This window comes from Gobio gobio (genome assembly GCF_949357685.1).
Source record: "Gobio gobio genome assembly, chromosome: 17".
In the NCBI taxonomy this organism is placed as follows: Eukaryota; Metazoa; Chordata; class Actinopteri; order Cypriniformes; family Gobionidae; genus Gobio; species Gobio gobio.
In genome coordinates, this window is record NC_137110.1 from 52,371,455 (window position 1) to 52,396,454 (window position 25,000).

The window sequence follows — 25,000 nt, forward strand, 5'->3', positions numbered from 1 at the left end:
CTCCACCCTCCAGCGGTCAGCAGGACCCGGGCAGCTGGTGCTGAAGGAGGAGCTCGTGCCCTTCTGTTCACACGCAGAGGGACCTTCAGCACAGAGAACACACTCAAACTATGACCTCGTCATGTGATGCACACACACACACACACACACACACACACACACACACACACACACACACACACACACACACACAGGTGCTGGTCATATAATTAGAATATCTTAAAAAAGTTGATTTATTTCACTAATTCCATTCAAAAAGTGAAACTTGTATATTATATTCATTCATTACACACAGACTGATATATTTCAAATGTTTATTTCTTTTAATTTTGATGATTATAACTGACAACTAAGGAAAATACAAAATTCAGTAACTCAGAAAATTAGAATTAGTTCACTTTTAAATAAACTTTAGCTGATAATTTCCTCACCCTCATGTCATCCAAGATGTTCATGTCTTTCTTTCTGCAGTCGAAAAGAAATTAAGGTTTTTGGATGAAAACAGTCCAGGGTTTTTCTCCATATAATGGACTTCAATGGGCTCCAAACGGTTCAAAGTCCAAATGTCAGTTTCAGTGCAGCTTTAAACGACACCAGATGATGAATAAGGGTCTGATCTAGACAAACCATCAGCTTCTGAGAGAAACCCAGCAGTATTTATGATATTATTTTACTTCTTATCAGACGAACGTGATCATCTCTGAGCTCAGACATAACTTCCGCTAAGTGAGGTCAAAATACGAGCGTGGTCATAGATATATCGATTGTAGATGCCTCATTCTACTGATCCGTGCAGGCGCTAATGAGACATCTACGTATACATCTATGACCAGGCTCGTATTTTGACCTCACTTAGCGGAAGTTATGTCTGAGCTCAGAGATGATCACGCTCGTCTGATAAGAGGTAAAATAATAGCATAAATACTGCTGGGTTTCTCTCAGAAGCTGATGGTTTGTCTAGATCAGACCCTTATTCATCATCTGGTGTCGTTTAAAGCTGCACTGAAACTGTCATTTGGACCTTGACCCGTTTGGAGCCCATTGAAGTCCATTATATGGAGAAAAACCCTGGGATGTTTTCATCCAAAACCTTCATTTCTTTTCGACTGCAGAAAGAAAGACATGGACATCTTGGATGACATGGGGGTGAGGAAATGATCAGCAAAAGTTTATTTAAAAGTGAACTAATCCTTTAAGACCAATACAAAATTTCTCCACTATGGATGTTAACACCGCTACAGTCACTTTATGCTCCACTTTAACTTCTTGTCTAGACAGTATCTGTCCTCTTTCTTCTAGGCCAGGATGTGCTACTCCCTCGAACCCTTGGTTATCTGATGTTCTTCGTGAACACCGGACCAAACTCAGGGCAGCAGAGAGGAAATGGCTTCAATCAACCGACCCGTCTGACCTGAGTAAGTATCAGTCTCTGCTCTCATCCTTCTCGGATGAAGTCCATGCGGCTAAATCTTCATATTTCCACAACAAAATCAACAGCACCTCAAACTCACACACACTCTTCAGAACCTTCAACTCTCTGCTCTGTCCTCCTCCACCACCTCTTTATCTGCAAATGACTTTGCCCATTTCTTCACAAACAAAACAACATCCATCAGCAGTCAGTTCTCCCTCCACAGGATATTACATCAGCCAAATCCACAGCCCATCATCATCTCTCCTCAAAGGGGCGGTAACCAAAGCACATCAGCTGACCACAGGGGTTCCTCAGGGCTCAGTGCTTGGACCTCTCCTCTTCTCCATCTACACTACATCATTGGTAGCATCATATCAGTAGCTGCACAAATCTCCAGATGTCTGGCGGACATCTCGGCATGGATGAGAAAACACCACCTACAGCTCAACCTGGCAAAGACTGATGCTGCGTCCCAATTCGCATACTATCCGTACTAAATAGTATTCTAAAAAATAATTAGTATGTCCCAAATCGTAGTATGTTGAAAAGAGTATTCCAAAGATTCCCGGATGGTTTACTATTTCCGGTCAGAATTCGAAGTGCAGATCGATGCGCACTCTAACGGCTGATATTGCCCACAACCCATTGCGAGAACTACAAACGCGGATAAAAAGTGTTAAAAAACTACAAACATGACGGTTACGCGAGTCTGACGGCTAAGTGGAGAGGATTGGATAAAGGGACTTGAGTGAGCAATTATCAGTATTTAACCTGACGAAAAGATATTTATTCAATGTTAGCCACATTATATTTCTCCTTCAGCAGCATTGAAAACTTTTGTAATGATACGTTTGGCCATTAACTTTCCAAACACATGAGAGGAGTCTCTGCATTAAAGACCCACGAAAGGCAGATCAACGAGCGACTACATTTCTCTCCGATACGGTAGGAAATTAAATTGAATGTGGAGGATTTGAACTGTGACGATGATTGACAGGGCAGTTTAAACGGTGACGAGACTCACGTAACTGAGTCCATTAAAGATGACGAAGTAGTATGTCCCAAAGCTTGCATAATTTTCTGCTACACACTCAAAAGTATGTACTTTTTCTTAAAGGGTTAGTTCACCCAAAACTGTAAATTGTGTCATTAATGACTGAGCCTCATGTGGTTGGACACCCGTCAGACCTCCGTTCATCTTCAGACACAAATGAAGATATTTTAGTGTAAATCTGATGCTCTGAAAGGCCTCCATTGGCTCAACTTTACACTCTCAAGACCCTTAAAAGACACTAAAGACTAAAGTTACAAAGTCCATCTCACTACAGCGGCTCTACAATAACTTTATGAAGACGAGAATAGTTTCTGTGCGCAAAAAAACCCTAAATAACGACTTATATAGAGATGACGATTTCAAAACACGGCATCATGAAGCTTCGAAGCGTTATGAATCAGTGAGTCGATTCAGCGGTTCAGAGCGTTATGAATCAGTGAGTCGAATGATGATTCGGATCGCGTGTCAAACCGCCAAACTGCTGAAATTTGGCGATTCAAACAGCTGAATCGACTCACTGATTCATAACGCTTCAAAGCTTCATGGAAATGCATCTCCATAAAGTTGCTCAGCAGCAGGAAGTGCTCTAAAACTTCCTGCTATACGGCTGCGTTGACCTCTGACCTCAGAAAACACAGCGGACCAACACCAGCGCATGACATGGCACCCCAAACCATCAGTGACTGTGGAAACTTTACACTGGAGCTCCAGCAGTGTGGATTGTGTGTCTCTCCTCTCTTCCTCCAGACTCTGGACCCTGATTGACTTCATCAGAGATCATAACTCTGGCCACTCAGTCCAGTCCTGTCTGTCTTTAGCCCAGGTGAGACGCTTCTGACGCTGTCTGTTGGTCAAGAGTGCGACAGCTGAAACCCATGTCTGTCATACGTCTGTGTGTAGTGGTTCTTGAAGCACTGACTCCAGCTCCAGTCCACTCTTTGTGAATCTCCCCCACATTTTTGAATGGGTTTTGTTTCTCAATCCTCTCCAGGGTGCGGTTATCCCTATTGCTTCTACACTTTTTTTCTAGCACATCTTTTCCTTCCCTTCGCCTCTCTATTAATGTGCTTGGACACAGAGCTCTGAGAACAGCCAGCCTCTTCTGCAATGACCTTTTGTGTCTTGCCCTCCTTGTGCAAGGGGTCAAAGGTCGTCTTTTGGACAGCTGTCAGGTCAGCTTCTTCCCCATGATTGTGTCGCCTACAGAACTAGACTGAGAGACCATTTAAAGGCCTTTGCAGGTGTTGTGAGTTCATCAGCTGATTAGAGTGTCTTCAATATTCAACCTTTTCACAATATTCTCATTTTCTGAGATACTGGATTTGGGATTTTCCTTAGTTGTCAGTAATAATCATCAAAATTAAAAGAAATAAACATTTTAAATATATCAGTCTGTGTGTAATGAATGAATATAATATGCAAGTTTCACTTTTTGATTGGAATTTGTGAAATAAATGTGTGTGTGTGTGTGTACGCGTACATGCATGTGTGTCTCTGTCTGTCTGTCTGTCTGTGTGTGTGTCTGTGTGTTTGTGTGTGTGTGTGTGTGTGTGTGTGTCTGTCTGTCTGTTTATGTGTGTGTGTGTTTGTGTGTCTCTGTCTGTGTGTGTGTGTGTGTGTGTGTGTGTGTGTGTGTGTGTTTGTGTGTCTCTGTGTGTGTGTGTGTGTGTGTGTGTTTGTGTGTCTCTGTCTGAGAGTGTGTGTGTGTGTGTGTGTGTGTGTCTGTGTGTTTGTGTGTCTCTGTCCGTGTGTGTGTGTGTGTCTGTGTGTTTGTGTGTCTCAGTCTGTGTGTGTGTGTGTGTGTGTGTGTGTGTGTGTGTCTGTGTGTGTCTGTGTGTTTGTGTGTCTCTGTCCGTGTGTGTGTGTGTGTGTGTGTCTGTGTGTTTGTGTGTCTCTGTCCGTGTGTGTGTGTGTGTGTGTGAGTGTGTGTGTGTGTCTCTGTCTGTGTGTGTGTGTGTGTGTGTGTGTGTGTGTGTGTGTGTGTGTGTCTCTGTCTGTGTGTCTCTGTCTGTGTGTGTGTGTGTGTGTGTGTGTGTGTGTCTGTGTGTGTCTGTGTGTCTCTGTCCGTGTGTGTGTGTGTGTGTGTGTGTCTGTGTGTTTGTGTGTCTCTGTCCGTGTGTGTGTGTGTGTGTGTGTGTGTGTGTGTGTGTGTGTGTGTGTCTGTGTGTGTGTGTGTGTGTGTGTGTGTCTGTGTGTGTGTGTGTGTGTGTGTGTGTGTGTGTGTGTCTGTGTGTGTGTCTGTGTGTGTGTGTGTGTGTGTGTGTGTGTGTGTGTGTGTGTGTGTGTGTGTCTGTGTGTGTGTGTGTGTGTGTGTGTGTGTGTGTGTCTCTGTCTGTGTGTGTGTGTGTGTGTGTGTGTGTGTGTGTGTGTGTGTGTGTGTGTGTGTGTGTGTGTTTACCCGTCTCCACAGTGATCTGGATGTCGTCCGGCTTCAGACTCTCGCCGCTGACGGTCAGACTGAAGGCTTGTCCTCTGCGGATGACCAGGCGCTCCAGCGTGATCTCATTGGTGTGATGATCCGTGTTGTTCTTCACACACTGGAAGTCCACCTTCATCAGCGCCGCTGCAAACACACATTAGTTCATTAGTTCATGAGTTCACTCACAACGAGTTGAGCCAGTTTCTGTCTCGGGACGCAGACACATGAGAGATTTCATCACAGCTGCTAGAGATCGGGCGTGTCCGTCCTGAGATCAGCCGATGGCATCTCAGAAACATGTCCTGATAACTGAACTACAGTCACACGTGTTCTTACTGCGGTAAAAACCGTCAACTGTGTGTAATTACCAGCCAAACCCTACAGTAAGTACATGTTGCATTCAAATAATATTACTCAGTACTTAATTGTATAATTACTATGGGGCTCGTTTCTGCCATGCAATAAAACAATAAAAAAGGGAGATATAAACTCGGAAATATGAGTAATAAATACGGAATTGTGAGAAATAAACTCGGAATTATGAGAAATAAACTCGGAATTGTAAGAAATAAACTCGGAATTTCTAGAAAACTCGGAATTATGAGAAATAAACTCAAAATTGTGAGAAAAAAACTCGGAATTTCTGGAAAACTCGGAATTGTGAGAAAAACTTGGAATTTCTAGAAAACTCTGAAATATGAGAAATAAACTCGGAATTATGAGAAATAAACTCGAAATTGTGAGAAATAAACTCGGAATTATGAGAAAAAACTCGAAATTGTGAGAAATAAACTCGAAATTGTGAGAAATAAACTCGGAATTGTGAGAAAAAAACTTAGAATTTCTAGAAAACTTGAAAATATGAGAAATAAAATCAAAATTGTGAGAAATAAACTCGGAATTGTGAGAAATAAACTCGAAATTGTGAGAAATAAACTCGAAATTGTGAGAAATACTCTGAATTATGAGAAATAAACTTGGAATTGTAAGAAATAAACTCAGAATTGTGAGAAATAAACTCTGAATTTCTAGAAAACTCGGAATTATGAGAAATAAACTCGGAATTGTGAGAAATAAACTCTGAATTTCTAGAAAACTCGGAATTATGAGAAATAAACTCGGAATTGTGAGATATAAACTCGGAATTGTGAGAAATAAACTCGAAATTGTGAGAAATAAACTCGGAATTATGAGAAATAAACTCTGAATTTCTAGAAAACTCTGAATTATGAGAAATAAACTCGGAATTGTGAGATATAAACTCGGAATTGTGAGAAATAAACTCGAAATTTTGAGAAATAAACTCGGAATTATGAGAAATAAACTTAGAATTTCTAGAAAACTTGAAAATATGAGAAATAAACTCAAAATTGTGAGAAATAAACTCGGAATTGTGAGAAATAAACTTGGAATTTTTAGTAAACTCGGAAATATGAGAAATAAACTCAGAATTGTGAGAAATAGACACGGAATTGTGAGAAATAAACTCGGAATTATGAGAAATAAACTCGGAATTGTGAGAAATAAACTCAGAATTTCTAGAAAACTCGGAATTATGAGAAATAAACTCAAAATTGTGAGAAAAAAACTCGGAATTTCTAGAAAACTCGGAATTGTGAGAAAAACTTGGAATTTCTAGAAAACTCTGAAATATGAGAAATAAACTCGGAATTATGAGAAATAAACTCGAAATTGTGAGAAATAAACTCGGAATTATGAGAAATAAACTTGGAATTTCTAGAAAACTCGGAATTGTGAGAAATAAACTCGGAATTATGAGAAATAAACTTAGAATTTCTAGAAAACTTGAAAATATGAGAAATAAACTCGGAATTGTGAGAAATAAACTCGGAATTATGAGAAATAAACTCGGAATTGTGAGAAATAAACTCAGAATTTCTAGAAAACTCGGAATTATGAGAAATAAACTCGGAATTATGAGAAATAAACTTGGAATTTCTAGAAAACTCGAAATTGTGAGAAATAAACTCGGAATTGTGAGATATAAACTCGGAATTGTGAGAAATAAACTCGAAATTTTGAGAAATAAACTCGGAATTATGAGAAATAAACTTAGAATTTCTAGAAAACTTGAAAATATGAGAAATAAACTCAAAATTGTGAGAAATAAACTCGGAATTGTGAGAAATAAACTTGGAATTTTTAGTAAACTCGGAAATATGAGAAATAAACTCAGAATTGTGAGAAATAGACACGGAATTGTGAGAAATAAACTCGGAATTATGAGAAATAAACTCGGAATTGTGAGAAATAAACTCAGAATTTCTAGAAAACTCGGAATTATGAGAAATAAACTCAAAATTGTGAGAAAAAAACTCGGAATTTCTAGAAAACTCGGAATTGTGAGAAAAACTTGGAATTTCTAGAAAACTCTGAAATATGAGAAATAAACTCGGAATTATGAGAAATAAACTCGAAATTGTGAGAAATAAACTCGGAATTATGAGAAATAAACTTGGAATTTCTAGAAAACTCGGAATTGTGAGAAATAAACTCGGAATTATGAGAAATAAACTTAGAATTTCTAGAAAACTTGAAAATATGAGAAATAAACTCGGAATTGTGAGAAATAGACACGGAATTGTGAGAAATAAACTCGGAATTATGAGAAATAAACTCTGAATTGTGAGAAATAAACTCAGAATTTCTAGAAAACTCGGAATTATGAGAAATAAACTCGGAATTATGAGAAATAAACTTGGAATTTCTAGAAAACTCGAAATTGTGAGAAATAAACTCGGAATTGTGAGATATAAACTCGGAATTGTGAGAAATAAACTCGAAATTGTGAGAAATAAACTCGGAATTATGAGAAATAAACTTAGAATTTCTAGAAAACTTGAAAATATGAGAAATAAACTCAAAATTGTGAGAAATAAACTCGGAATTGTGAGAAATAAACTTGGAATTTTTAGTAAACTCGGAAATATGAGAAATAAACTCAGAATTGTGAGAAATAGACACGGAATTGTGAGAAATAAACTCGGAATTATGAGAAATAAACTCGGAATTGTGAGAAATAAACTCAGAATTTCTAGAAAACTCGGAATTATGAGAAATAAACTCAAAATTGTGAGAAAAAAACTCGGAATTTCTAGAAAACTCTGAAATATGAGAAATAAACTCGGAATTATGAGAAATAAACTCGAAATTGTGAGAAATAAACTCGGAATTATGAGAAATAAACTTGGAATTTCTAGAAAACTCGGAATTGTGAGAAATAAACTCGGAATTATGAGAAATAAACTTAGAATTTCTAGAAAACTTGAAAATATGAGAAATAAACTCGGAATTGTGAGAAATAGACACGGAATTGTGAGAAATAAACTCGGAATTATGAGAAATAAACTCGGAATTGTGAGAAATAAACTCAGAATTTCTAGAAAACTCGGAATTATGAGAAATAAACTCGGAATTGTGAGAAATAAACTCAGAATTTCTAGAAAACTCGAAATTGTGAGAAATAAACTCGGAATTATGAGAAATAAACTTGGAATTTCTAGAAAACTCGGAATTGTGAGAAATAAACTCGGAATTATGAGAAATAAACTCGGAATTTCTAGAAAACTCGGAAATATGAGTAATAAACTCAAAATTGTGAGAAAAAAACTCGGAATTTCTAGAAAACTCGGAAATATGAGTAATAAACTCGGAACTATGAGAAATAAACTCGGAATTGTGAGAAATAAACTCAGAATTATGAGAAATAAACTCAGATTTTTGAGAAATAAACTCACAATGAGCTTTTGTTGTTTTATTCCATGGCAATCTTCCATAAGTCACAGAGAACAAGCCTCTTACAGTAATGTGTGTGTGTGTTCTTGATGTTAGTAAGTCACTGAGACACACACACACACACACACACACACACACACACACACACACACACACACACACACACACACACACACTACTAAACCACTAAACACTCGTTCGGTTAGAACTCATCTGTTCCTCCACACTCACATCATAAACGTTTACTAGTGTTCACAGAAATATGAATTCAGTGATTTATAATCCGTTTATAACTAAAAATCATTTAGACTCACCCTGATCTCGGCTGACAGCGCTCCTGCTGCTCGGATTCTCACTCATGTCTCGTCAGATCTGTGTGTGTGTGTGTGTGTGTGTGTGAGAGAGTGGTGCTTTATATCATGAGGAGTGTGTGTGTGTGTGTGTGTGTGTGTAGTTTATAAGAGCCTATCCCCGTCGCTCCCACTAGCTGAGAACACTGAATCCTGCCGTCACATAAGTGTGTGTGTGTGTGTGTGTGTGTGTGTCACTGATTACAAACTCCAGTGATGATGAAACACCGTCTGACTGATTCTGTAATAATCTCAGTTATGATGGAATAACATGAATGTTCCAGAAAACAGACACTAAGTAAATGGATTCATCCGAGTATAGAAGATAAAAGTTAAATCAGAACAAACTCACACTTCACCAAAGGCTCCATTAGTATGAGCAATACATGTATTACAGTAGTTATTAATCATTGTTAGTTAATAAAAATACAACTGTTCATTATTAGTTCAGCTCCTTTAATAATGTTAACAGATACAACTTTTGATTTCAATGTTTTATTCAATGTTGAAATTAACATGAAGATTAATAAATGCTAAATTCAAACTTTGAGTTCTTGTTTTAAAGGAATGAATGGTTTTAATTCCTGTTTATTCTAAATGAATTATCCGTAGTTTTTGAATTCCTGTTCTTGGTAATCGTGAGTCAGAATATCTTCATCTCTTCTCTGATGACGAGGGCGAGGGCGTGGCCACCTGTCACTCACATGAGATCAGCCAATAATTCCCCACAGACACAATCAAGCTCCGCCTACATTTGTTCTTGTTTGTGTTTACTCGATATACGACACACTAGAGGAGAAAACACCAGCGTTCATGTTATTAATCACATGCAGAAAACACCATACAGCATTAATATACACATACACACACTCACCTAAAGGATTATTAGGAACACACACTAATGCTGTGTTTGACCCCCTTTCTCCTTCAGAACTGCCTTAATTCTACGTGGCATTGACTCAACAAGCTGCTGAAAGCATTCTTTAGAAATGTTGGCCCATATTGATAGGAGAGCATCTGCAGTTGATGGAGCTTTGTGACGGGGCATTATCCTGCTGGAAGTAGCCATCAGAGGATGGGGACATGGTGCTCATAAAGGGATGGACATGGGCAGAAACAATGCTCAGGTAGGCCGTGGCATTTAAACCATGCCCAATTAGCACTAAGGGGCCTAAAGTGTGCCAAGAAAACATCCCCCACACCATTACACCACCACCACCAGCCTGCACAGTGGGAACAAGGCATGATGGATCCATGTTCTCATTCTGTTTACGCCAAATTCTGACTCTACCATCTGAATGTCTCAACAGAAATCCAGACTCATCAGACCAGGCAACATTTTTACAGTCTTCAACTGTCCAATTTTGGTGAGCTGGTGCAAATTGTCGCCTCTTTTTCCTCTTTGTAGTGGAGATGAGTGGTACCCGGTGGGGTCTTCTGCTGTTGTAGCCCATCCGCCTCAAGGTTGTGTGTGTTGTGGCTTCACAAATGCTTTGCTGCAGACCTCGGTTGTAACGAGTGGTTATTTCAGTCAAAGTTGCTCTTCTATCAGCTTGAATCAGTCGGCCCATGACCTCTGACCTCTAGCATCAACAAGGCATTTTCTCCCACAGGACTGCCGCAGACTGGATGCTTTTCCCTTTTCACACCATTCTTTGTAAACCCTAGAAATGGTTGTGTGTGAAAATCCCAGTAACTGAGCAGATTGTGAAATACTCAGACCGGCCCGTCTGGCACCAACAACCATGCCACGCTCAAAATAGCTTAAATCTCCTTTCTTTCCCATTCCGACATTCAGTGTGGAGTTCAGGAGATTGACTTGAGCAGGACCACACCCCTAAATGCATTGAAGACACTGCCATGTGATTGGTTGATTAGATAATTGCATTAATGAGAAATTGAACAGGTGTTCCTAATAATCCTCTAGGTGAGTGTATATGCACACACACTATACAGTCAGAAGTATTGAGCCGCTCCTCATCTCTGAGTTCAGGTGTTCAACCCCTTCATGGCCACAGGTGTGTAACTCCAGCTCTAGTGCAGACGCTTCTACACACACTAGAGAGAGAATGGGCCGCTCTCAGGAGTGTGTGTGTGTGTGTGTGTGTGTGTGTTCGCTTCTACACACATTAGAGAGAGAATGGGCCGCTCTCAGGAGTGTGTGTGTGTGTGTGTGTGTGTGTGTTCGCTTCTACACACATTAGTGAGAGAATGGGCCGCTCTCAGGAGTGTGTGTGTGTGTGTGTGTGTGTGTGTGTGTGAGAGAATGGGCCGCTCTCAGGAGTGTGTGTGTGTGTGTGTGTGTGTGTGTGAGAATGGGCCGCTCTCAGGAGTGTGTGTGTGTGTGTGTGTGTGTGTGTGTGTGAGAGAGAATTGGCCGCTCTCAGGAGTGTGTGTGTGTGTGTGTGTGTGTGTGTGTGTGTGAGAGAGAATTGGCCGCTCTCAGGAGTGTGTGTGTGTGTGAGAGAATGGGCCGCTCTCAGGAGCTCAGAGAATATAGCGCATGCTGAGGGTCACAGAGCGGGGTCAGCGCATGCTGAGGGTCACAGAGCAGGGTCACTTAAACAGACCAATACACACAAAATGTCAAAATTTTCAATTTGGAAAGTATTCACGTAAACAAAGTTGATTATGAACGTAAACAGTTGGGGGAATATCGTATGTGTATCAGTGTGTAGGATTTGTGCATTCTGCCTTAAAGTGACAGCAGCTTTGTAACTTTTAAGTATTTAAATTATTCAAGATAGTCGTATGGAGCATCACTGACTGGCTTAAACCACCGTGATGGCTATAGCGATGCAACGATAATAAAATAATGCATTGACATAAAAAAGGAAATTTACTTTTGATACTTAAGTACTTTTATAAACAAGTACTTTTGTACTTTTACTTAAGTAAAAATAGTTTTTTTACAACTTTCACTTGTAACAGAGTAATATTTGACCAGTGGTACTTTTACTTGAGTAATGGAGTTGTGTAGTTTGTCCACCTCTGTCCCGAGCAGCTCATCCAAGCCTTACATCACCAAGTGCAATGCAAAGTGTGGGATGCAGTGGGGTAAAGTGCGCCGCCACTGGACTCTAGAGCAGTGGAGACGTGTTCTCTGAGTGACCAATCACGCTTCTCTGTCTGACAATCCCATGGACGAGTCTGGGTTTGGCGGTTGCCAGGGGAACGGGACTTGCCTGACTGCATTGTGCCAAGTGTAAAGTTTGGTGGAGGGGGGATTATGGGGTGGGGTTGTTTTTCAGGGGTTAGTTCCAGTGAAAGGAACTCTTAATGCAAGACATTTTGGACAATTTCATGCTCCCAACTTTGTGGGCCCAGTTTGTGGACGGCCCCTTCCTGTCCCAGCATGACTGCTCCAGTGCTCAAAGCGTCTCCATAAAGACATGATGAGGAGTTTGGTGGAGGAACTGGACTGGCCTGCACAGAGTCCTGACCTCAACCCCATAGAACAGCTTTGGGATGAATTAGAGCGGAGACTGAGAGCCAGGCCTTCTCGTCCAACATCACTAATGAAGAATCCCCATAAACACACTCCTAAACCTTGAGGAAAGAAGAGCAGAAGAGCTGAAGCTGTTAGAGCTGAGACTCCAGATTAAACCCTACAGATGAACAATGGGAAGCTCATGAGTGTGTGAAGGGGCGGCTCAACACTTTTTTTTCCCTCATCATCATATTCTCTTGATTACTGTAATTATGACTGACACATATGGACTGTGTGAATGATGTTTATTAACACAATGTTTGATTCAGTCCTTAACAACACATGCTAATTAACAGGATTCATTTTCACATCTTCCTCCTTTGACACTGAAATGTGCAGGATCCAGTAAAAAGGATCAATAAATATCCATTGATTTAATATTCAGGCGACACACAAACATCACGCTCTCCCCCAGTGTTCATGACTCGTTTTCCAGCACTAATATATAAACATTCTTCAATCAAACATCTGTCAATGGAATCAGGAAAATACAAAGGGAAAACAACTATTTCTCCGACCCCATTGGCAGATATTTGCTCTTGTTTTAAAGGGATAGTTCACCCAAAAATGACAATTAGCCCATGATTTCCTCTCCCTCAACTCATCCGAGGTGTGTGTGACATTCTTCTCTCAGACGAATAAAATCTGAGTTATATTACACAAGTCCAGGCTAATCCAAGCTTTAGAATTGGATTCTGTTAGAATTGAAGTCCATAGAAAGTGCATCTGTCCATCATATAACTGCTCCAGCGGCTCTGGGGTGTTAATAAAGGCCTTCTGAAGCGAATCGACGCGTTTGTGGAAGAAAAATATCCATATTTAAAACTTTATCAAGTAAACTTTCGGCCTCCGCCTTCTGTGTAAAAGTGTTGAATGTTGAAAGTGAAACTCCAGATGTGTGTGTGACGTCATGACGAGCGGAGCTGAGCGTTAGTCTTTCCATCCGCAGGAGAACTTTACACACTTTCTCCAGAAACTGAACAGGGAAGGCGGAGGCCGAAAGTTTACTTCATAAAGTTTTAAATATGGATATTTTTCTTCCACAAACGCGTGGATTCGCTTCAGAAGGCCTTTATTAACACCCCAGAGCCGCTGGAGCAGTTATATGATGGATAGATGCACTTTTTATTCAAAAACAGAGCAACTATGAATCCAATTCTAATGCTTGGATTAGCCTGGACTTGTGTAATATAACTCAGATTTTATTAGTCTGAAAGAAGAATGTCACACACACCTCGGATGAGTAAATCATGGGCTAATTTTCATTTTTGGGTGAACTATCCCTTTAAAAGCACAAACTCAAGACTTTATATCTCCAGTCAGTAAATGTCTTGATTTGAGAAGGTTAGCGCTGGAAAGACTCACGTCCGCTTCGGATGATTGTCATTTTAGGCACTTATTGGGAACAGCAGAAATGAAATCATGTGTGAGCACAAATGAAAGCATTGAAACTGAGAAGCGATGCAGTGGCGCTGAGATCTTCGTTTTCTTATTGCTGAACACTGAGCTTTAACTTTCCCTCAGTTTCAGAGCGAGCTGTGTCTGAACACATCCAACATCCGCCCTGGATGATGAGTTTCACTGGGCGTCACATGACCGGATCTCACTGAGGCTGTCCCGTGAGGAGCTTCAGAACCGGCTCAGAACCGGCTCAGAACCGGCCGCGGCGGCTCATGGTGAGCGGGAGCGTGACGGACGACAGCGACGAAACCTCCCAGTACAGACTGCGCGACAGAAAGAGCCGGTACAGAACCACCACTGAGATGGACTGGCACAGGATCACGCCGATCGTGATGACCTGAGGACACGAGACACAAGCTGCGTTTACATGAGCGCTGTAATCGCTTTAAAGTCCAATCCAAATGAAAAAGCTCCATATTTACATTTATGCATTTGGCAGACGCTTTTATCCAAAGCGACTTACATTGCATTCAAGGTACACATTTTACATTTTGTCAATTCTTGCTTTCCCTGGGAATCGAACCCATGACCTTGGCGTTGCTAGCGCCACACTCTACTGTTTGAGCTACAGGAAAGCTTTAAAACTGCTATAGGAAAGCTATAAACACATCAATCGGAAATAAAAATGGCCAAACCGAATGAAAGTGTGATGGTTTGAGAGGGGCGGGATAAACCGTTTCATGAACCGATAAAACGAAACATTCCACCATGTAAACGACCTGATCTGAGAACTGAGTGCACGTCTGTCTCTAGCCACGTTTACATGTGCACTTTTTGTCATTCTGATTAAAATCATTCCTATTGAAGGATTGGCTGGACTGTTGACATGAGCGTTCTCTAAACCCATCTGCTGTTCATGTGCTGACTTTCAGTCGGGATCATTTTGTGACACACAGTTTGTCTGCCGCATCAGATTCGTTACGTATCGTTGATCAATAATTCTGTGTTGGTAATTTTTATATTTATTTATTTTTCTGTGGGTGGACATGCAGTAGTTTAACCTAATTTATGTCCTATACAATGGCTATTTCAACAATGCATGCGGAATCAAAATGAATTCAACTCATTTATTTTGAAAAACACAAAATTAACAATAAAATGCACCCAAATTATTAATAAAAACATATGGTGAAACATGAATGAAGCATTTAAGACCTGCTCAGCATCATTACTAGAACTAAACATATATATTTCAGATGATTAAGGAAAGATACCATAATCACAGAGGTATAAATATTAACAAAAGTATTTATAGACTGTGGGTAATGTTTTCTTAACCAGTTTGAAGCAGTTGTTGAACTTTTTTTTTATATTACGAGAAATTAAATATCGACAGGTCCTCTCCTGCAGCTTGAATGTTCCCCGTTGCCATGGCAACTCTCAACGGCCACCATGACTTATACAGTTTTTTATAAAAGCTATTTATTATTTCTTTGTAAAGTGTAAGAATCACCTCAGAAAAATAAATTGTTCTGTCAGGCGCAGTTGAAGCCTCAGACAAACTCTGTCCAGATGAGATGCTGTAGCCAGGCTATGACTGTCATTATTCCATCATCATGTTCATAACAGGTTACGAAATAAAAAGTTTAATACCTCAGAAAAATGAGCTTTCCTCTCTTGTCAACATTAGGCTGGTGTGAGCGCTGTATATCAGCCACAGACAGACGTACACTCACAGTTCTCAGATCAGGTCGTTTATATGGTGGATTGTTTCGTTTGATCGCTTCATGAAAAGGTTGATCTCAAACCATCACACTTTCATTCGCTTTGGCCATTTTTATTCCGATTGAGGTGTTTATATGGAGTATTTTTATTCCGATTGAGGTGTTTATATGGAGTATTTTTATTCCGATTGAGGTGTTTATATGGAGTATTTTTATTCCGATTGAGGTGTTTATATGGAGTATTTTTATTCCGATTGAGGTGTTTATATGGAGTATTTTTATTCCGATTGAGGTGTTTATATGGAGTATTTTTATTCCGATTGAGGTGTTTATATGGAGTATTTTTATTCCGATTGAGGTGTTTATATGGAGTATTTTTATTCCGATTGAGGTGTTTATATGGAGTATTTTTATTCTGATTGAGGTGTTTATATGGAGTATTTTTATTCCGATTGAGGTGTTTATATGGAGTATTTTTATTCGGATTGAGGTGTTTATATGGAGTATTTTTATTCCGATTGAGGTGTTTATATGGAGTATTTTTATTCCGATTGAGGTGTTTATATGGAGTATTTTTATTCTGATTGAGGTGTTTATATGGAGTATTTTTATTCAGATTGAGGTGTTTATATGGAGTATTTTTATTCCGATTGAGGTGTTTATATGGAGTATTTTTATTCTGATTGAGGTGTTTATATGGAGTATTTTTATTCCGATTGAGGTGTTTATATGGAGTATTTTTATTCGGATTGAGGTGTTTATATGGAGTATTTTTATTCCGATTGAGGTGTTTATATGGAGTATTTTTATTCCGATTGAGGTGTTTATATGGAGTATTTTTATTCCGATTGAGGTGTTTATATGGAGTATTTTTATTCCGATTGAGGTGTTTATATGGAGTATTTTTATTCCGATTGAGGTGTTTATATGGAGTATTTTTATTCCGATTGAGGTGTTTATATGGAGTATTTTTATTCTGATTGAGGTGTTTATATGGAGTATTTTTATTCCGATTGAGGTGTTTATATGGAGTATTTTTATTCGGATTGAGGTGTTTATATGGAGTATTTTTATTCCGATTGAGGTGTTTATATGGAGTATTTTTATTCCGATTGAGGTGTTTATATGGAGTATTTTTATTCTGATTGAGGTGTTTATATGGAGTATTTTTATTCAGATTGAGGTGTTTATATGGAGTATTTTTATTCCGATTGAGGTGTTTATATGGAGTATTTTTATTCTGATTGAGGTGTTTATATGGAGTATTTTTATTCCGATTGAGGTGTTTATATGGAGTATTTTTATTCGGATTGAGGTGTTTATATGGAGTATTTTTATTCCGATTGAGGTGTTTATATGGAGTATTTTTATTCTGATTGAGGTGTTTATATGGAGTATTTTTATTCGGATTGAGGTGTTTATATGGAGTATTTTTATTCGGATTGAGGTGTTTATATGGAGTATTTTTATTCCGATTGAGGTGTTTATATGGAGTATTTTTATTCCCGATTGAGGTGTTTATATGGAGTATTTTTATTCCGATTGAGGTGTTTATATGGAGTATTTTTATCCCGATTGAGGTGTTTATATGGAGTATTTTTATTCCCGATTGAGGTGTTTATATGGAGTATTTTTATTCCGATTGAGGTGTTTATATGGAGTATTTTTATCCCGATTGAGGTGTTTATATGGAGTATTTTTATTCCCGATTGAGGTGTTTATATGGAGTATTTTTATTCCGATTGAGGTGTTTATATGGAGTATTTTTATCCCGATTGAGGTGTTTATATGGAGTATTTTTATTCGGATTGAGGTGTTTATATGGAGTATTTTTATTCTGATTGAGGTGTTTATATGGAGTATTTTTATTCTGATTGAGGTGTTTATATGGAGTATTTTTATTCGGATTGAGGTGTTTATATGGAGTATTTTTATTCGGATTGAGGTGTTTATATGGAGTATTTTTATTCGGATTGAGGTGTTTATATGGAGTATTTTAATCGGATTGATTTTTATCCCGATTGAGGTGTTTATATGGAGTATTTTTATTCGGATTGAGGTGTTTATATGGAGTATTTTTATTCTGATTGAGGTGTTTATATGGAGTATTTTTATTCTGATTGAGGTGTTTATATGGAGTATTTTTATTCGGATTGAGGTGTTTATATGGAGTATTTTTATTCGGATTGAGGTGTTTATATGGAGTATTTTTATTCGGATTGAGGTGTTTATATGGAGTATTTTAATCGGATTGAGGTGTTTATATGGAGTATTTTTATTCCGATTGAGGTGTTTATATGGAGTATTTTTATTCCGGTTGAGGTGTTTATATGGAGCATTTTTATTCCGATTGAGGTGTTTATATGGAGTATTTTTATTCCGATTGAGGTGTTTATATGGAGTATTTTTATTCTGATTGAGGTGTTTATATGGAGTATTTTTATTCTGATTGAGGTGTTTATATGGAGTATTTTTATTCTGATTGAGGTGTTTATATGGAGTATTTTTATTCCGATTGAGGTGTTTATATGGAGTATTTTTATTCCGATTGAGGTGTTTATATGGAGTATTTTTATTCTGATTGAGGTGTTTATATGGAGTATTTTTATTCGGATTGAGGTGTTTATATGGAGTATTTTTATCCCGATTGAGGTGTTTATATGGAGTATTTTTATTCGGATTGAGGTGTTTATATGGAGTATTTTTATTCTGATTGAGGTGTTTATATGGAGTATTTTTATTCCGATTGAGGTGTTTATATGGAGTATTTTTATTCCGATTGAGGTGTTTATATGGAGTATTTTTATTCCGATTGAGGTGTTTATATGGAGTATTTTTATTCTGATTGAGGCGTTTATATGGAGTATTTTTATTCCGATTGAGGTGTTTATATGGAGTATTTTTATTCGGATTGAGGTGTTTATATGGAGTATTTTTATTCCGATTGAGGTGTTTATATGGAGTATTTTTATTCTGATTGAGGTGTTTATATGGAGTATTTTTATTCGGATTGAGGTGTTTATATGGAGTATTTTTATTCGGATTGAGGTGTTTATATGGAGTATTTTTATTCGGATTGAGGTGTTTATATGGAGTATTTTTATCCCGATTGAGGTGTTTATATGGAGTATTTTTATTCCGATTGAGGTGTTTATATGGAGTATTTTTATCCCGATTGAGGTGTTTATATGGAGTATTTTTATCCCGATTGAGGTGTTTATATGGAGTATTTTTATTCCGATTGAGGTGTTTATATGGAGTATTTTTATTCCGATTGAGGTGTTTATATGGAGTATTTTTATTCCGATTGAGGTGTTTATATGGAGTATTTTTATTCCGGTTGAGGTGTTTATATGGAGCATTTTTATTCCGATTGAGGTGTTTATATGGAGTATTTTTATTCCGATTGAGGTGTTTATATGGAGTATTTTTATTCCGATTGAGGTGTTTATATGGAGTATTTTAATCGGATTGAGGTGTTTATATGGAGTATTTTTATTCCGATTGAGGTGTTTATATGGAGTATTTTTATTCCGGTTGAGGTGTTTATATGGAGCATTTTTATTCCGATTGAGGTGTTTATATGGAGTATTTTTATTCCGATTGAGGTGTTTATATGGAGTATTTTTATTCTGATTGAGGTGTTTATATGGAGTATTTTTATTCTGATTGAGGTGTTTATATGGAGTATTTTTATTCCGATTGAGGTGTTTATATGGAGTATTTTTATTCGGATTGAGGTGTTTATATGGAGTATTTTTATTCCGATTGAGGTGTTTATATGGAGTATTTTTATTCTGATTGAGGTGTTTATATGGAGTATTTTTATTCGGATTGAGGTGTTTATATGGAGTATTTTTATTCGGATTGAGGTGTTTATATGGAGTATTTTTATTCCGATTGAGGTGTTTATATGGAGTATTTTTATCCCGATTGAGGTGTTTATATGGAGTATTTTTATTCTGATTGAGGTGTTTATATGGAGTATTTTTATTCCGATTGAGGTGTTTATATGGAGTATTTTTATTCGGATTGAGGTGTTTATATGGAGTATTTTTATTCCGATTGAGGTGTTTATATGGAGTATTTTTATTCTGATTGAGGTGTTTATATGGAGTATTTTTATTCGGATTGAGGTGTTTATATGGAGTATTTTTATTCGGATTGAGGTGTTTATATGGAGTATTTTTACTCCGATTGAGGTGTTTATATGGAGTATTTTTATTCCCGATTGAGGTGTTTATATGGAGTATTTTTATTCCGATTGAGGTGTTTATATGGAGTATTTTTATCCCGATTGAGGTGTTTATATGGAGTATTTTTATTCCCGATTGAGGTGTTTATATGGAGTATTTTTATTCCGATTGAGGTGTTTATATGGAGTATTTTTATCCCGATTGAGGTGTTTATATGGAGTATTTTTATTCCCGATTGAGGTGTTTATATGGAGTATTTTTATTCCGATTGAGGTGTTTATATGGAGTATTTTTATCCCGATTGAGGTGTTTATATGGAGTATTTTTATTCGGATTGAGGTGTTTATATGGAGTATTTTTATTCCGATTGAGGTGTTTATATGGAGTATTTTTATTCCGATTGAGGTGTTTATATGGAGTATTTTTATTCCGATTGAGGTGTTTATATGGAGTATTTTTATTCGGATTGAGGTGTTTATATGGAGTATTTTTATTCCGATTGAGGTGTTTATATGGAGTATTTTTATTCCGATTGGACTTTTAAACCGATTACAGTGCTCCATGTAAACGCACCTTGTGACGTGATATACAGCGCGCTCCTCTACAACTGAAGAGTGTGTGCCGCGCTCACACCAGGTTTCTGAGGTTTCTTTCATTTTTCTGAGGTATTAAACTTTTTATTTCGTAACCTGTTATGAACATGATGATGGAATAATGACAGTCATAGCCTGGCTACAGCATCTCATCTGGACAGAGTTTGTCTGAGGCTTCAACTGCGCCTGACACAAGAATACATTTTTCTGAGGTGATTCTTACACTTTACGACAAATAATAAATTGCTTTTATAAAAAACTGTATAAGTCCTGGTGGCCGTTGAGAGTTGCCATGGCAACGGGGAACATTCAAGCTGCTCTCTGTTTCTCGTTAGTTAAGTTAGCTATAAAAAATAAATTTAACAACTGCTTCAAACTGGTTAAGTAACATTACCCACAGTCTATAAATATAAATATCTATGTTTAGTTCTAGTAATGATGCAGAGCAGGTCTTAAATGCTTCATTCATGTTTCACCGTATGTTTTTATTAATAATTTGGGTGCATTTTATTGTTAATTTTGTGTTTTTCAAAATAAATGAATTGAATTAATTTTTGATTCCGCATTCATCATTCACAGCTGTTGAAATAGCCATTGAACAGGACATCAATTAAACTACTGCATGTCCACCCACAGAAAAATAAATAAATATATAAATTACCAACACAGAATTATTGATCCACGATACGTAACGAATCTGATGCGGCAGACAAACTGTGTGTCACAAAATGATCCCGACTGAAAGTCAGCACATGAACAGCAGATGGGTTTAGAGAACGCTCATGTCAACAGTCCAGCCAATCCTTCAATAGGAATGATTTTAATCAGAATGACAAAAAAGTGCACATGTAAACGTGGCTAGAGCCTGTGAGAGCGCTCGCTTTACCTTTTCTTTCTGATGTTCATTGAGCGTCACGGAGAACAGGACCAGCACTGGATGACACAGGAACCACAGGAAACAGCCCTGAAACACAGAACATGGCATAACATTATGACCTAATATTGTGTTGGTCCCCCTGACCCTGAAGCTGTGCTGTGGGATCTGGCACCAAGACTGAGATCTGGGGAATTTGGACTCAAACTCGTTGTTGTGCTTCTCAAACCCTTCCTGAAGCATTTGTGCTTTGTGGCGGCGCATTATCTGCTGAAAGAGCCACAGCCACAGCCACAGGGAATAACGTCTCCATGAGCGGCTGGACATGAGCTCAACAATGCTGAGGTAGGTGAGACGGGTCAAAGCCACATCACATGATGGAGGACCCAAGGCTTCATTTATACTGTACAGAAAACGGCATTACACATCTTTAAAGGGTTAATTCACCCAAAATGTTAATTCTGTCATTATTGCTCTCGCTCATTATTACCCTAACCCCGACAGAAATGGGAGATTATTTATAATAAACATGCTGAAACAATAAAAACCATGTGAATTAAGATTATGCTGCCCAATTAAAGTGAAAGATGATCGCGCATAAGAAAGATAACGCAGCCTCTGTTGTTGTTGATTCTTCGCGTGTACTGGAAGTTACGTTTGGGCCACAAAAGCGCGCATGCGCAGAAACGCTTGTTTATGTTGTTGCCGTTGAAACCGTCTATTGTAAAGTGTGATTTATTCCTGTGATTATCATCATTCCTCCAGTCTTCAGAGTCACATGACCCTTCACTGCTCATCCTCATATGAGGATCTGATGATCAACACACACTTATGATTATTATCAGTGGTTACCTTGGTGAAGCTGAGGTAGAAGTCTCGTTTGAGTGCGCTCCGCTCCGCTGAGATGATCTGATACAGAACTGAGCCCAGAAACAGAGCCAGCAACACACGCAGCGCCATCAGCAAACACACACACACACTGCTGGAGGAGTGGAAACTGTGGTGCTCCGCCTCCTCAAACTGCTCCCAGATCAGCAGCGCCGCCTACACACACACACACACACACACACACACACAGAGACACACACACACACACACGCACACACACATGTATGAGGGAATAGAGATGCAGTAACTCATTGAGCAGACACTTTATCCTAATAAATGCATCAGTGTTTGTCAGGTGTGTTTTCTATCATATTTCATGTTTGGCCTCCATTAGTGTTATTTCCAGTAGTTATAGTTTGCTGGTGTGTGTGAGCGCGGCTGACCTGAGTGATGACGACGGCCAGAGACACACACACACACACACACACACACACCTGAGCGATGACGACGGCCAGAGCGAGTGCAGTGGAGGCTGGAGATGAGTCCCAGTGCAGAGGTTTACTGGGAGACTTCCTGCGGCGGCTCAGAGACCAGCCCACACACAGACTCAGCAGCATGTAGAGCATCTGCACCTGCGCGATCATGTCACACACTAACACACACACACACACACACACACACACACACACACACACACACACACACACACACACACACACACACACCATTACATTCATGCATGTGGCAGATGCTTTGATCCAGCACACCCGTGATTAGTGGTGTGAAATCTCGGATCTTTCCTCATCCCGTTATGCAGATGTGACTCACGTTCAGCGAGGCTTCCGGTCAGCGGCGTCCCGACTCCATCTCGAGCGTACCTGAGGGGTCAGATCACACACACATCAGCACACACACATCAGCACACACACATCAGCACACACACATCAGCACACACACACATCAGCACACACACACCAGCACACACACATCAGCACACACACACATCAGCACACACACATCAGCACACACACATCAGCACACACACATCAGCACACACACACATCAGCACACACACATCAGCACACACACATCAGCACACACACATCAGCACACACACATCAGCACACACACACATCAGCACACACACACATCAGCACACACACATCAGCACACACACACATCAGCACACACACATCAGCACACACACATCAGCACACACACATCAGCACACACACATCAGCACACACACATCAGCACACACACATCAGCACACACACACATCAGCACACACACACCAGCACACACACATCAGCACACACACATCAGCACACACACATCAGCACACACACACATCAGCACACACACACATCAGCACACACACACATCAGCACACACACATCAGCACACACACATCAGCACACACACACCAGCACACACACATCAGCACACACACATCAGCACACACACACATCAGCACACACACACACATCAGCACACACACATCAGCACACACACATCAGCACACACACATCAGCACACACACATCAGCACACACACATCAGCACACACACACATCAGCACACACACATCAGCACACACACACATCAGCACACACACATCAGCACACACACATCAGCACACACACATCAGCACACACACATCAGCACACACACACATCAGCACACACACACATCAGCACACACACACATCAGCGCACACACATCAGCACACACACACATCAGCGCACACACATCAGCACACACACACATCAGCACACACACACATCAGCACACACACACATCAGCACACACACATCAGCACACACACACATCAGCACACACACACATCAGCGCACACACATCAGCACACACACACATCAGCACACACACACATCAGCACACACACATCAGCACACACACATCAGCACACACACATCAGCACACACACATCAGCACACACACATCAGCACACACACATCAGCACACACACATCAGCGCACACACATCAGCGCACACACATCAGCGCACACACATCAGCGCACACACATCAGCGCACACACATCAGCACACACACATCAGCACACACACACATCAGCACACACACATCAGCACACACACATCAGCACACACACATCAGCACACACACACCAGCACACACACATCAGCACACACACATCAGCGCACACACACATCAGCGCACACACACATCAGCGCACACACACATCAGTGCACACACACATCAGCGCACACACACATCAGCACACACACACATCAGCACACACACACATCAGCACACACACACATCAGCGCACACACACATCAGCGCACACACATCAGCGCACACACATCAGCGCACACACATCAGCACACACACATCAGCACACACACATCAGCACACACACATCAGCACACACACACACACACACATCAGCACACACATCAGCATAGAGCCTCATCGGGATATAACGTATAAGTATAGTGTACTGTATATAGGTACCCCTATAGTATAGTAAAGTGTACAGTATATAGGTTGTACTAGTATATAAACCTACGGTATCTAGGTTTTACCCCTATAGTAAAGTGTACAGTATATAGATTATACTAGTATATAAAACTACAGTATATAGGTTTTACCCCTATAGTATAGTGTACAGTATATAGGTAATACTAGTATATAAACCTACATTATATAGGTTTTAACCCTATAGTATAGTGTACAGTATATAGGTAATACTAGTATATAAACCTACAGTATATAGGTTTTACCCCTATAGTATAGTGTACAGTATATAGGTTGTACTAGTATATAAACCTACGGTATATAGGTTTTACCCCTATAGTATAGTGAACTGTATATAGGTTATACTAGTATATAAACCTACGGTATATAGGTTTTAACCCT

At 39.2% G+C, this 25,000-nt stretch overlaps 2 protein-coding genes across 4 annotated transcripts in view; both read right to left on the reverse strand.

Annotated features, from left to right (window-relative positions):
* The window catches only part of tgm8 (transglutaminase 8), a 24,766-nt gene extending 15,111 nt beyond the window's left edge, over positions 1 to 9,655 (reverse strand). Inside the window, exons 1-3 of one of the 3 annotated variants that reach the window (XM_079840951.1) lie at positions 8,958 to 9,655; positions 4,867 to 5,031; positions 1 to 83 (exon numbers count right to left, since the gene is read on the reverse strand). The exon at positions 1 to 83 is cut by the window's left edge and continues 178 nt beyond it. In XM_079840951.1, the coding sequence (XP_079697077.1) occupies positions 1 to 83; positions 4,867 to 5,031; positions 8,958 to 9,003 (294 nt within the window). In that variant the 5' untranslated portion in view covers positions 9,004 to 9,655. Of the gene's footprint in view, positions 109 to 4,866; positions 5,032 to 8,957 lie in introns of all 3 variants that reach the window. The other 2 variants (XM_079840953.1, XM_079840952.1) reach the window with 2 other exon arrangements.
* Positions 9,656 to 13,735: 4,080 nt separating this feature from the next.
* gpr180 (G protein-coupled receptor 180) overlaps positions 13,736 to 25,000 on the reverse strand; it is a 20,360-nt gene continuing 9,095 nt past the window's right edge. Inside the window, exons 5-9 of the mRNA XM_079841898.1 lie at positions 22,928 to 22,977; positions 22,594 to 22,751; positions 22,124 to 22,315; positions 21,284 to 21,361; positions 13,736 to 14,281 (exon numbers count right to left, since the gene is read on the reverse strand). Coding sequence (XP_079698024.1) covers positions 14,135 to 14,281; positions 21,284 to 21,361; positions 22,124 to 22,315; positions 22,594 to 22,751; positions 22,928 to 22,977 — 625 coding nt within the window. The 3' untranslated portion in view covers positions 13,736 to 14,134. The remainder of the gene's footprint in view (positions 14,282 to 21,283; positions 21,362 to 22,123; positions 22,316 to 22,593; positions 22,752 to 22,927; positions 22,978 to 25,000) is intronic.